The sequence below is a fragment of the Camponotus vicinus genome, unplaced genomic scaffold (assembly GCF_025532165.1).
Source record: "Camponotus vicinus isolate PSW18456_S1 unplaced genomic scaffold, iyCamVici1.0 SCAF_5, whole genome shotgun sequence".
NCBI lineage: Eukaryota > Metazoa > Arthropoda > Insecta > Hymenoptera > Formicidae > Camponotus > Camponotus vicinus.
Window position 1 is genome coordinate 481,695 of NW_028141977.1, and position 15,591 is coordinate 497,285.

At 32.7% G+C, this 15,591-nt stretch overlaps 1 protein-coding gene across 12 annotated transcripts in view; it reads left to right on the plus strand.

Moving 5' to 3' along the window:
- Positions 1 to 15,591, plus strand: part of Raskol (Ras GTPase-activating protein raskol) — a 281,119-nt gene that overhangs the window by 181,806 nt on the left and 83,722 nt on the right. Inside the window, exons 3-4 of one of the 12 annotated variants that reach the window (XM_083099968.1) lie at positions 6,662 to 7,008; positions 15,341 to 15,403. The exons of 9 other annotated variants lie outside the window; for them this stretch is intronic. In XM_083099968.1, coding sequence (XP_082956094.1) covers positions 6,906 to 7,008; positions 15,341 to 15,403 — 166 coding nt within the window. In that variant the 5' untranslated portion in view covers positions 6,662 to 6,905. Of the gene's footprint in view, positions 1 to 6,661; positions 7,009 to 9,584; positions 9,740 to 15,340; positions 15,404 to 15,591 lie in introns of those variants that run through there. 2 more of the 12 variants (XM_083099969.1, XM_083099970.1) reach the window with 2 other exon arrangements.

The following is a 15,591-nucleotide window of genomic DNA, read 5'->3' on the forward strand; positions in this document are numbered from 1 at the left end:
CTACCTTCATGTATTTCTTTGCAAGTGACTAGTCTCTCCAAGTCTGCGAGTTGTCGACTCGTTGCTGGTGAATTAGCCATTCACCGTTATGACGGCGAATTTAATTGAATAAACTCATCGCAGCTTCAATTTAGGCAAACTAACAACGCATAAAGCGTTTCTCGAGCATCCGCTTCAACTGCAGCCTCAAATGTTGGCTGCATTCGAGTGGGTTTCCAGCAAACATTTCTCTCGCGATATTTTTTCTCCTCGTAGCCGTTGCGAATTACAAACCGTGAAATCTTTGCACGATGCACTTTGTAAAAAGTTAAAAATATATCATCACGCAAACGTGAAACACCGGTTGGGCAGGGTTTTTCACGCTGATAATTTTGTGATTATTATCGCTCGAATAAGTCGTTTCAGGAGGGCTTTAAAAAGAATCGTTCTTTTTGTGTGTTATTTAAGATTCTTTAAAATAACACAAATATTGTACACAGATCGATACGTATATCAGTTTATTAAACAGCTGTTAACAATGTATTTTAATCACAAATATATTTTAGAGAGTTTCATAATAATTCAGTAATTTTATTGTTTTTAATACAAAATAATTTTGCAGATATTTATCAAAAATACTCCAATTCAAACAAAGAGAGATATAAATCACATTTTATTAAAAATACTTATTAAAAATATTTATTAAATAGAATAAAATATAGCATTCTTTAATTTTAAAAAATTGTGCATTTTGAAAATATTAAATTTATATCTATTAATATAGAGATGTTTGTATAATTTGCAAAAATGATCAAATTTCTTCTTTTCCCATGATTAGTATATCACGAATAAATAATACATCTGCGAATTTGAAAATCATGGATCGTATATTCGTTTGTAATTACGCGACCATCAGTCTGATATACCGTTTTGAAGTTCGACAATTTGCCAAGTAATCCTTGAAATATTCAAACTAGACTTTGATCGAAGGCAAGGCGAGAAGAAACGCGCAAGATCCGCCTCTAGCTCCTCGTAAACGGGCACGGCTTTTTTTATGCTTATATATATATCATCTTTACGCGTCATACGCTTTCACGGATCATTATCGTTTCCGTAAGTTTACGGACGTATAACGGAGAGGCTCGTCATACTCTTTCGATATGGTCGTTTTATCCGCCGTTTTATTATCGAGATTTCATAACAGCTTATCAGCTCGCGTTTCTGCATCGTCTAGCGAGCAAGAGAGAGAAGATTTTTAACATATCAATCGATGAGATCGACTTAATCCGATTTAAATAGATTCGGATCAATAAAATCCGGTGAACTTTGAGACTGGATTTTAAGGTTGCTTAGAGGATTCTTAAAGGCCACGCGAAAACAGAGTACTTGTGGGTTTCGTTAGGTCAGAGATATAACGAGGCTTAAAATAGAGGAGATCTGAGACGCGCTGATCAACGAGAGGCTTTTGACAGAGCAACCATCGAGACCGAAAAGATATCGCGAACATTCACCCTTCGAGCGAAGCGCACAAATTATATCGATGATTGTTGAATTTATATTAGAATATTTTGAAAGACGAAAGAAGATTTGTTTTTATACGTGCCAGAAATTGGAAATATTTTTGAATGCGCAACTTATATGATTTTTTAAAAGCATTCAAATTGACAACATAATATGACAAATAATATTTTTGTTTTATGCTATGGAATTATTATCATAAATATACATTGTAAATAATTATTAAAATATATTAGTATTTACAATTGAAATAGTTTAATGAGTAATAAAATATTGAAAATTTTAATTATCGATATTAATAAGATTGATAATAATATATTGGATTTTGTGAAATAATTATATCATTGAAAAATTGATACAGTCATCGTCGCATCTTGTGTTAATTAACATGATGTTATTCGAATATGAAATGACGGAATGGCGCAAGTCGTTACGCAAGGATTTTACGGTGATTCGTTGCTAAGCGAATAAAGGATAATATTGTGCAAAAGTCACATCCCTGTATCGTAGAATAGACAATAAAATCGAGGAACATTATTCATGGTTGACAGTTATTTCGTGAAAGAAAAGTTCGCGCGATTATAAAATATTTCGATTAAAATATTTCTCGTCACTTTTCTCTTCATGTAAGATGCAATTTGAGGATCTGTTTCGATCGATCGTTTCTTCGTAGCCTTGTATACATCGTGATTTATTTTTATATATAATTGCAAACAATGAAAGCGATTTATCAGCCTTATTTGAAGTGAGAAACAATTTAAATAAAATCAAGTTTTTATCAATGATATCAGAATATTATCAATTGCATTTATTAGAGCAATCTATATCTTTGGTCAGATGTTTAACGGCGTAAAAATAAAATATGTTTGCGTGTTCTAATTATCTTCCAATTAATTTATCAAAATATTGTTGCATGTTCTCGTGAAGAGAACTATAATTAGTTTGTTACGTGTGTCCATTAATTAAATTTAATTTTCTAAAGCGCGTAATGTAATGTGTAATTTGAAAAACGTACACATGAAGCTGCTTGCGACTTTACATCATTTTAATTATGAATATTCCGACAAACTTTGTCTTTGATTACTTATCGTACGAGAAGCTTTTTATGTGTTTTAAATTTCACAAATGCGTGAACGAAGAAATAATTATATCTAAATTATCTCTCTCTCTTTTTTAATAGAGTCTATAAATTTAAATAGAAAATTTAACACAAAAAGTCTCGATTTTTTGTGATGTTAAAAATATTTTTCGCATTTTATTTCTCAGTTTGCACTTGTTATTCGCAAACGCAGGAAGCTGCTTCAAGAATATAACAGTATTTACGTCATGCCGTAAATCGTCATAAGCGTACGCGATTAGTGCAATTAGCCCTCGCATCGATCCGCTCTGAATTACCGGGGGCTAACGAACGCGGATGAGGCGCGCGGTTAATTAGTTCCACGAAATTTATTCCGCGCGTTCTGTCGGCATCGTCGTTCTAACAACGAAATCTATCGACGAAAACGAAAGCTCAAACGCGACAAACACTCGCACGTAGCTCCAATGTTATTTACGGAGACACCGAATCGCGCGGCCTGTTCGTAATTGACATTCCTCGGCCAAAGTTCGTAAATCTCTCGGCATCTCCTCTAAACAACAATCGTGTTCTAATGAATCACACTAATGATCATTATGTGGCTGCGTCCAACCAAGAGATAATTAACGAGCTTTTTACAAATTACACGGACATTAATAGATACAGATCCCTTCATTTAATCATTTTCTCGCGCTGTCAAAAATACTATTAATATCATTTAGAAGAGATTACACTTTTTTATACTTATAAAATATAAAGCTACATAAAAATTTTACAATTATATAAAAACGTGTAATATTTATGCTGTACCACTTGTATAGCTGCACTTAATCTAGGAATGTAAAAGGGGAGGAGATGTACTTTCAACACGGTCTATTTGGCCCGATATTCTTTCCGTATTAATACATCGTAAATCGGGCAGGTATTTTTTCGCAATTATGATTTTCTTGGACGTGCAAACGGTTACATCCGCGTGATACCGTTTATTATTATTACGAGCCATCGCGTCTGATTAATATTTGATTCACCGTGAATCATCGTATCGCTAATTAACTCCGTGAAATGAACGAATGCCGATCCGTTCATACGGATCTGTATCTTTAGGTGTCCTGCTTCCTGCGATGCCGTATAATCGCGCCGCGGAAACTACGGTTTACGAGCAACAGGTGGCTATAACGAATATCATATTCGTGATGTTACGTCGAAACCTCATAATCAAGATCCTTCATGCTTCGCAGTCAAGTTTATTAAAGTTGAACAATTCGTGCGATATGAGATCCTAGGTTCACGAACGGATCCTTGAAATTGGCGCTTCCTTTTCGTTGATATCGTTATAGAATCGCGGAAGAAAAAAATAGAAAGTATCTGTGTTACAATTATGTAAATATACTGAGGTATTCTCTCTTTTCTATTTCATTTTATATTCTGCGAAATATAAAGGGTTTTACCTTCGCAATTTAACCGTAATTTCAATTACACTCGAACCCGTGCAATTCTCGATGTTTTGAGATAACAGTCTATTTTTTGGGAAAAAAAAACATGGATATCTCAAGAATTTCTTTTGTAGCTGAAGAAATGAAAAAATCCTCATGAAATTTTATTGGGATTCAGGAAATTTATTTAAAAAATTTGCGATAATTTTGCTCTTATATCGTAAAGTCAGTAAGTCAAGTAAATTATGCGTTTACAATATATTATTGAATATATGTTTGTTTATGTCTTAAAAAAATATTGAATATGAAATACGTCTTTATTATAATTTTTAGTGATAAAAGAATGAAAATTTTATGCAAGTAAAAAATTATCTTACAAAAAAAATAGTAGTTATTTAATTTTTTCAGATATTTATAAATCTAGTACTTTAAAACTTAAGAAACTTTGTTTTTCCTTCATTTGAGTGAAAAATATTAGAAAATGCATATAATAAAAAAAAACTCATCTTAGAAAGGTGCACTAAAAAATCTTTAAAATATCTTTATTTGGAATTTTGAACAAAAACATCTGAAAAATCAGGGATTTTTTTTACAAGATTTGAGTTAGATATAAAAGATAAAAAAGACGTAAATGCATACATGTTTGATAAATGTATTAATTAAATGCTCTAAAGACTATATATGCGCTTTATATATAACTATATGATCAAATTTTAATAATAAAGTTAAAACAATTAACATCGTGATATTCTCTCACTAACTAAATCCTACTTGATTTTTTCCCTTAATCGATACATCTTGTCAATCGTACCTAAATTGACGTCATCGCGTGGGCTGCGTAATCGCGTTTAAGCGGAACATCATTCGAGGATGCGAGGACACGCGGAAAAATTCGATCAAAGTCCTTTTTCACATCGACACATATATTTTTAATCACACCAATCTACTTAAAACCCGTACCATGCCCACGCGCACTCGCATACGTGCATATTCTACCTACGCATTCGATATAAATTATGCATCGACCAATAGTATGCGTTAACACTGATAAAATAATTGAGCGAGCATAAATTAGATATCAAAAATGTTTTATACAAAAGTTTCATGCTAAGACTATCTCTTTCAGTTTATAACTACATTAATAAAATAATTTTTTAAAAGATTTCTGAAAGATATTATAAAAATATTATAAAAGAATATTATAAAAGAATATTATAAAAGATATTATAAAAATTATTTTTCAAAATTTTATTTATGTGGTCAAATAAATGTGTTCTTTATGATGAAATTTTTTTATATCAAACGATTTTCGAGATATATCGAGAGAAGCAAAAAATCGTTCTTCATATGAGGATTTCATCCCTGAAAATCGTTGTTGAATCGCAACTGAAAATTTCTAAATTCATCTATTTATATCCTCTCCCCCTTCTACATGTCTGTCATCATAAAGTTTCATAAAAATCAGAATTTCCCAGCTCGCGAGATTTCTTTGTGAGTATCACAGATATTCGCGTTTATGAAGGAACTTGAAGTCATCGCACATGCCTATCGCGAATAACTTAAACTCGAATAAATCATAAGTCGTTTCGACATAATGAGTCTGACATTAAGTACGTGACTACAACTTGCGCAACTTTATCTATATTCGTGCGAAACGCGAATTCCGGAAAATGGGACCTTTAGTCGCGCTTGTGATCACATGTCAGTGATCAAAAGTGCTTGCATCAGTCCACAATTTTATTGCGCAATATCGTTATGCCAGGTGGATTGCAAATTGTGCGAAAAGTGATTTATGCATCGTCGTCATGGTGATCGGGAGATGTTTTCTGGGATATTTTTCGCGATACGAGAGAACTCTCATTTGGACTTTCGCGTCATCGTCGCGTACTCGACAGATCTATCTATTGATTCGCGCGCGATGCAGATGCGATTAATGGAAACGTTCGGTTGGCATGGTAGGTAACGTGATATTTTTCAAATTGATTAACATCATTCGATGTAGAGGGAAATTAAATACGGCGAATAATAGCTCGTTAGATTCTCAAGATGAACGGAAAGGAAACAAACAATTGCGATATCAAAAATCGCGATAAAATGTGCGACGATGCTAAAAAATTATATACATGATTATAAAAATTGTTTATATTTATGTCTTATATATTCTATTTTTTTATAATAAAAAATTTCACGATAAAAATATTTAACCATTTTTAATTTTTAATCAATCTTAGGGGTGGAGATAGAGAGAGAGAGAGAGGGAGAATAATATATAATAAATTATCGATTATTAGAGAGAATATTATTACAAGTCATAAATATATAAAAATATCGACTGTGGGATTTAATATATTGCATATATTCACGTTACATAATAAAAACGTAATCCATATAGCTGGAATTTATACTTGCAATTTGAACATTTTAAGGCTCGTCTAATATATAAAGCTGTGTTAGGATATATTATTATTGTGAACATGTGTATTAAATCACATGATATTCACGATTTATCATCATTTTCATGACGATTACTTGTACTATCTGTTGTCAATCACATTTCGGATCATGGGTCACGTATTTCGTTATTTCGGAGAACGTTTGCCACGATGTGTGTATGTGTATGTCGTATCGACGACGAATCGCTGGATTATCTTTCCAGGTGAACTAGAGCGAGGAGGAGCGCATAACGAACAGGTTGACCTCCCACACACACGTGACGTGCGCGCGGACTAGGGATTAATTAGCGCTAAATTATTCGGCTCCCGTTTTTGCACTCGGCTCGCGTCGAGCATTAGAAGAAAAAAAAAGAACACGACGATGCGATCCCACTCGTCTCATCTCGGCCTTACTTGAACGGGAAGAAGGAGAGGTATCTTGGAGTCGAGCTCACGCAGTTATCAAGGATGCAGGGCATCTCGACGGAGGGTGCCTCGCCTGGCGGTCGCCGGCTGTCCCGCAGTTTTCACTCCTGTCTTCGTGGAGCCGATCACGACGACCTTGAATCAGGTACCTAGAATACGAAATTGCATGTTCGCGGGATAAATCGCCGATGTTACAATTATGATATCGCGATGTTGAAGAGGGTACCTTTTAGCGGAGATATGATGGCAGCTGCTGCTGATCAAAGTAACTGTTTCGAGTATCGCTGCGTATCTATTTGTAAATTGTGCGAATTTTCGAGATTGAAATACGAGCGAAGCGGAAAGCGGGTTTTCTTAACACACTTTTACATACTTGAACGATTCTTTTTATGGCGCTGAACGAACAATCCGGGATGTGTGTAGGATAATGACTCGCGCGATTAATAAGTATGTAGGTGAGCCCTACGCAATATCGCGTGCCTACGCTCGTTAAAGTCGTACTTGCCTTTTCCGATAGTCGCGATATAAAAGAAAACTCGAATAATCAGACAATTTAATTGCTCCGTCCACACATATCTAATCCTTCTTTCTCAGCAATTCTACATTGCCGAGTTATTATTCAATTTTGATCGTTTGATTTCTCGCATTTAAATTGCAAGAGATCTTTAGAAAAGAAAAGAGAAATGTTCCGATAATTTTAATCTGAATAAACTTTCTTTTCAATCAATAAACGATCCTAGTGGAAAGAAAAGTTTAATGAGCAGCTTTTCTTTTTTTTAAATATGTTTTATTTTACATTTATTTAATGTTTATATAATATATATATTTTATATATATTTTATATATCCCTATTTATATTAAATATATCAAATTTAATTTTTTTCTCGTGCAAAAAGTGCGAATTATTGCTTATTAAATTCGGCGATAATTCATAAATTTTTATTATGTATTAATATTAATTAATATTAATAATATTAATATTACTAATATTAATTAATAATATTAATGCATACTTTTTTTATTTATATCAGATATATTTTTTCTCTCAAATAAATGAATATTGCTTAAATTGACGAAAATCTGGACTGTGTCTTTTGGCGAAGGGATTTGACATATACTATTTTTGATGAGACAACGAACGATGATACCGTAGTCTCGGGTCGTAAAAGTCGCGTACGGAAATACGCACAAATACCGCTCTTGATACTAAACAGATGACATGAACCGATCCCTCGTCCCTCGTGTTCACGCGCGCATGAGCCGTGACGTGCACCCACGTGACGTGCTATTTACGAGAGAGGCACGCTCGTGTTGATACTCACGATCACACACTAACGACCGGCGACCGAGTAAGTGTAAGCGAGGGAGACGACGTTAATATTTACTTTCATACACAGCCTCCGTTACCGGCAGTCCATTCCCGACTGTATCGTGTTCACTGTCTCTAACCGGCCGAGGGGACTCTTGGTGAATCGATCCGGTGTCTCGACTCGTCGATCCTCGACGCGATACTTTAGTCGACGATAATTACCGTCGAACATGTCCGCTTTATTGATGTGAAACGAATAAATTATCCGTGCAGTTAAACACATGTATGTGAACAGTGAATAAAGCGACGTACTAATTTTTCGCATCGTTCAATTCCGAATTACTGAACAGAAATGAATTCAAAGTGACTGATCAGAGATCGTTCATAATATTTGCGATTGACGTGTTCAAGTTAAATAGACTGTCCTCGGTTGTCGATTCTTGAAAATAACAATAGTTGAATAGCCGGTACTCGACTGTTGTATTTCCTCTATAAATTTATTTATGCCTATCAAAGGAAAAAATAAAATATACCAAGTGATTCTGGATGTAATTAAATGGGATCGATATTTTTCTACAGTGATGATATTTATAATTTTTTATAAATATCTCAATAACGGTGAATTTTACAGCATAAGTTATTTTAAGAAGATCTTAAAAGGTCAATTTCATGATCTATAAAAAATTATACAACTATTTCCTGTGCTATCTGCAGTTAATATATATTACGGTAAAGTCTGATCAAAACTGGAAGCTGATAACGGTATACTGAATCTTGATACACATATCTCATATAATGATACCTCAACTGGGTCGACAGTGACAACTTGTTGAAGATACGAACGATTGATATCAATCAAGATATTAGCGCTATCCAATGTGACTTATATTAATATACACATTGTGTCGGGATTCGTTTGTAACGAATTTACATAATTTTTACAAGATGCACAAAGTACTTTATCTGCCGCAAGTTGTTTCGCCAGCGGATTATTACAATATGATGTAACAGATGCTACCTCACGCAACAAATCAGCCGAAGAATTACAAGACAGCCGGATGTTCTGTCACGAATGTTCATCAGTATCAATTTCTGATGAACAAGAAGACTTTCCATAAAATTCGTTATTATCCGCGAAGACCATAACCGGCGCTTACGCGATCGTTAATGTCAAGAAAGATACATCTCGTCAAACTGAGTCGATAGAAAATCAAGGGACCGTAAAACGAAAGTTCCTCGACCCTCGTGTAATTTGCATGCCACACATTGTCGGAAATTGCGAAAAGTTCCGAGACACTGTTGATATTCTTCTTGACGACCTTCGCTTACCGATCTTTCTCCTCGGCATGATCGATGCTTCACGGAATGACATGAATGGAGATGCGATGAGCTACCGCAAGTAATAGCGAAGGATGACACGCGAGTGAATAAGAAGCTCTTCGATCGCGCGATTCTTACAAAGATAGATGATCTAACAATCGCTCAAGGACGCGTTGTTGTGAGATAATCTACATCGTCAACATGAGGATCCGTTACGTGCCACAAGACACCGGGAACTGCCATAGACGTATGTTACTTTTATTATATGATGATTAGAAGATACATTACGATTTATTGTATCTTACAAATTTCCAGGAAGAAATTTCTTGCGTAAATTTTACGAGACATTCATCGCCAAAAATTATTATTTACGATTGGTTCACATATTCACGCTCCAATAAATTATAAAATTTAAATTATTTGACGACACAGAAAAGTATACAAGTATCTTTATTACACATGCAAGATTGGCGAAATTATTTTTCATATTTCCCAATCACATTTAAAAGTATTTACATTTATATTAATTTCTTCTACTTTACATTTTTCTCGATCATCATTTTTCCTTGATATCCGGCCTTAACTTGATCAGTCTGATGCTGTTTGTTACCGAGTCGAATGTCGTGCAAAGGAAAAAGATGATCCGTTATCCACGTGTGTGTTTTGCTCTGTACCTCTTTTGCAGTATCAAACTCGATTCCGAAGCAAACCGACAAAAGAGTTAATAAATGTGCACCCGATTTCGACGAACCTGATATTCAAACATGGCTTCTATCGATTTATCGTTGAAACGAGAGAGATGGAATTTTTCGCAGTTTTCTCGTAGCAAAATGCAAATTAATTGCTCTGATATCAGGAAATATCATGCATTTATGTATGCGTTAGAATAAAATAATATTACGTCCTATTCTGTTACTTTTCATCATAAAATTGAGATGAACATCCCGTTAATTTTCTCTATCAGATCATTTTTATACATCGCAGATATTTTTTTCTCTTGCTTTTCATGCAAGTTACTTCGTTTCATTCGCCAATCGTGATTTTACGTGCAATTTAGCAAAAAGTTAGATAATACATTTTTTGATGTATGTATTTTGCTGTAACTGCAAATGCACTCTCTGCTATATCCATTAAAAATATTATTAACCGGGGGAGATTCACATCAAAAAAGTACAAACGAAATACAAAAACACACGCTTTTAAATTAACCATAATTCTGCCTCTGTCTAACTGCATTAAAATTAAACGACTGAACCGAGGGAATATTCCGGGCATATATACAGTGTAATTGTACGATTTCCGAGATGTGTTTTAATAACGCCAGGTACCATTAAAATATAATTTTCACAAAAATATTGCCTTGCAAAACAATAATGTGAAAAATATAAGTGAGCTTTGTAACCTGCTGTCATTTACAGCATTTTCCGCACTGCTTGTTTCATTTAATATGATTTTACGGTTAGATTGCCGCGTATAAAGTCACTTCAAAAAATTTAAATAAATAAAGTAGTAAATTTCATTTTTCATCAGTTTTTTAATCAGTACAATTCTTTTTCTTTTTTTCTTTTCTTTTCCAAAATTTTGATCATTCCTAACTTTTGATAAAATTAATTTTTTTTAAATTAATCAAATCATAGTGGACTTTATACAAAATAAATAATAATAATAATTGAGTCAATAATTTTCAGAAAGAAAAGATTAAAACACCATATTTTTTAAAACAGAATTAAATCTTGAAACGTTTGTAAAACTTCTCATATATAATTTTATTTTTATCTATGAAGCTTATATATAATTTAGAAAAATTATAAAAATGTTGTATCGATTAAATCTTGACGCTAATTATCTAGAGAACTTCAATTATTTGTCAGAGTAAAGTATCCTCTACGAAATCAACATTTTCACTTCTTCTCTTGGCGTGAACGATTACGCGAGTAAGTACCGTAAAAGAAGTTGCACAAGCACCTTCGCGTTTCGCTTTTACGCGCGCAAACATCTTATGATGATTGTCAGAACGATCGTAAAGTGGTATTCGAATTCATGCTGAAGAGAAATCGAAACTACAAATACCAGGTCAATCAATCTTCTCGGCCATATTTCGTGGCTTATGCGGAACGTGTAACTTTATCAGCTGCGCTCTTTTAAAATTACAACACTCAATTCTAATCGAAAGAGTGAGAAATTCTAAAAGCGGTCGGTTCACCGATACTACTTCGGCATTTCACTTTTGATTTCACGTCGAGAAAAAAAGATACCGTGATCATTGTGCGGAAGATGATTATTGCTGATTCAGATGATTGCCATCGTAATTACAGCAATGATTATAAACGTGACGACTAACTCTTGTAATTATTTATATAATACAAATTATGGCAATACTTCACACAGCGTTTGCTTTCAGAATGAAAACGTGAATATTTATCTCTTTGTTGTTACTCGAGGATGTATTATAATTACTGTGAAATATTTATTGGATTATTGATTGAACATATGTACGTGTGAATAATAAAATCACTGAATCGATAAGATTAAATTTGCATGAATTAATCTCGTTTGTTTGTGATACATAATATTATATTTGTATATTTTTTACGTGTATACACTTACTAATTTTACAAAATAGTTTACATGTGAAACTTATACTCTATCATTAACGTTATCATTTAATATCTCTTATTAATATCCCGTTTTTGTAGAACATATTTTTTTATGTGCTTTATTAATTTCCTGAAGAAAGTCGATACTTTCACATAGTACACTTTGACATTTTCCTGCAAATCCAGAATTTAATTGGATATGAAATCGATTATAATTAGTACTGGGACTAAGGGAGAGGCTTTAACGAAACGTATTAATAGAGAGATGATCTAGGCTGTGTATGTGTGAGCTCGTCTATACTTTCCCCGTAGAAGAAACTTATTACGCGAGATCTCGAGTCGGCTAAAAAGTCGCGTGAAACGTCCCGAGAGTAAATTTATTTTTACGTTGACGCAAATAAATTGACGACTTATTCCAGGACTTATATGCACTTAACGACTATTAGCCGCAATCGCGGAATTAAAATCCTCTTGCACATGTTACGAGCAATGTTGTAAATCTGGTTTCGATGATGGTTACGCGTCGAGCGATAGCAATCAATCATCCGAAGTTTGCGTGAAAAAGCAGAGAAACATTATTCTATCTGTTTTTTTTAAACGTCGTTTTTCTTTTTACAATAAATGAGGCTGATACTTTGAAAAATATTATAAATAGTAGAAACAGGATGTAAGCACAATTAAATCTTAAGAGTTTTCATTTTCTTGCGCGAATCATGTTTTAGAGGGATTATTATTCAGAATTTCTCTTTTTAAAAAAACAACACGACGATTAATTATCATTAACGTATCTCGATATTAATTATTGTTAAATGAGCGATAAAAAATTATAGCAATTGTGAAAAATTATTGATATCAATCGCGAGATATTTTCTCTTGTTACATACTTAGTTTAAAATATATTTTAAAATACATTCCATCTTCCGCCATTTTCCTTTTTATTTTATGACAACGGTTTATTGCGTTTTTCATGTATCTTATCGGAATCGAAACAAGTTTAGTCGTATCGATAATAAAAATTCACATATTTATTTTATTCGAGGACATAACTGAATCGAACGCTCGTGATTTTATCAGACATTCTCACTAATATTTGCGCATATCACATATTTCAATGTCACTTGAGATCCACCGCAACCACTTCAAGACAAGAAATTAATTGAAAAATTTTCTCTAGCAGGTTGCGGAAAAACGGTTAGACTGAACTGCTGTCTCTTCATGGTCGAAATACCCGTCTTACGATGCTCGTAATAACGCACATATGATACTATACAATGTATAATACTATACATACACGTATGATAATAATTTCACAATGGGCGTTATTTTGTAGAAAGTTTCTTCAAGAATTCTGCCCGCAGCGGAATATTTTTTTCGATGGATGCGTATTGGCAGAAACGAGTCATTGAGTTGTACCACAGATTAAATCCGAAAGCCTAAATATTAAAAAAAAAAAGATATGAAATGTGCTGATTATATCTATTGCTTTTACTTGTCACTTTCAAACTTATTCTAAAGTCTAATTATTTTTTATATTTTTATACAATATATACATATCTTTTGCAGTTTTCTCTCTTAATTCCATCTTGAAATTATGGTTATTATAGAATATAAAAAATTTTGCGACCTTTCTTTCCTATAATATCAATACCAGTTTACTTAACTTAAAAGAGCATCTCGAGCGAAATAAATCGATTCTAAGATCTGCAATCAGATCCCCTCGTATAATTTCCAGTCGTGCATTCGATTGTAGAAGAAGGAAGGCAAAAAGAATGCAGGCTGTAATTAGCACGACCACTTGGCGCGCGCAATTAGACGAAAGTGTCCACGTGCGACAAGCGGATGCAACGTCTTACCTGCCAGCTAACCGTAGCTGTACCTGGCGCAGTCTCGGAACTTGCAGCGAGAATTGGAGCGTGGTCTCTCTCTCTCTCTCTCTTTCTCTCTTGGATACGGTCGGAGAACATCCATTACGATCGTGCGACGCACTGTGAAAAAGCTGTCCCCGCGAAAAAGCCACGAAACGGAGCCGCATAACAGAACCGGCGCGGCAGAACTTCTGGTTCTGTGGCCGCGGATGCGTGCAGTTTGATGCCTCTGTCGCGAATAGGGTCGCTATATCAAGATGAAGTCACAGCGATGTTAATACGCGAAAAATCGATGCTGTAATATACCGTTAAGATGGTTCAACATTTTATAGAGATCGTTAATTAATGTAAAATTTATTAAATTGATTAAATATAAAAATCGAAAAAGTAAAATTATTATATATGTGCATATAAAATGATATATTGAAATCTTTGTAATAGTAAAATTGTTTTTAACAACTGACAAAATTTAATTGGAGGAGAAGTGCCTATATCGTATTAGATGTTTAATCTTTTGTCGAACAAATTAATTTGTTATAAATCTTTTCATAACACAAAAGGTACGATTTAAGTAAACAGTTTCCTAAATTGTATCTATCGGTTTCCAAAAAAATCATAAAATATCTCCTTTAAAAGTAATAAATTTGTAAATGGGAAAAATATAAGTGAAAAAAGGAATCATTTACTAATACGTACTTATACATATTAAATAAATAAATAAACATCTAACATACAATAATTAAAAAATAACATATATTAATATTAATTTATATTTCATATTAAATTATATTTAAATAATAATAAATAAGGAAAAGTTTATAAAAATATAATTATTAAATAATATAATTAAAGCAATAATTTTGGTACAATAATTAATTTTTGCTTTCTTTGATACTTCTCCATAAGAAATCTTATGGTGATATAATTTAGAAAATATAATCAGTTTATTTATAAATATCGATTTAATAAATCTTTAATAAATGTAATATATACGTAAAATAATATAAAAAATTCTCTCTCTCTATAACTATATGTAAAAAATTTTAACCTAGTAAAATACAAAAGTACAGAAAACTGCATTATTAGAAGATTATCAGCTAAAATAAATTGGTCATAAGTTACATCAACCGTATCTAACTTTTTTAAATGTTTATAATACGCATAAAATAGAATGCATAACTTGAAGAGTTTTTATATTTTTTATTGTTCATTTATTTCATATTTTTTTTTAGATGTGTCGTTATCAATTGTAAAAAAATTGATAAAGTTTGACTTATAAGATTAGTGCTGATGATACAGGCAAATTTTCCCTAATATTATTTCGATTTTAAGAGTTTTATTTAGTAACATTTGGAGTAATTTGAATACGATTCTCTTTTGTTTCAGGTGAGTCTAAAAGCAGATCCTTACCTAGAACTGCTCGACTAGAACGAGACCGTAATGTTCGAGGTAAAGTGTCGAGCGACAATATATTCTATTTTGGTATAATTTATTTTGGATAATATATTATTTTTATTATATAATTTTGGATAATATATTATTTTATTATTTTGGATAATATATTATTTTTATAATATATTATCCAAAATTATATTTTGGATAATATATTATTTTTCTATTTTCTGTTATTAAATTTC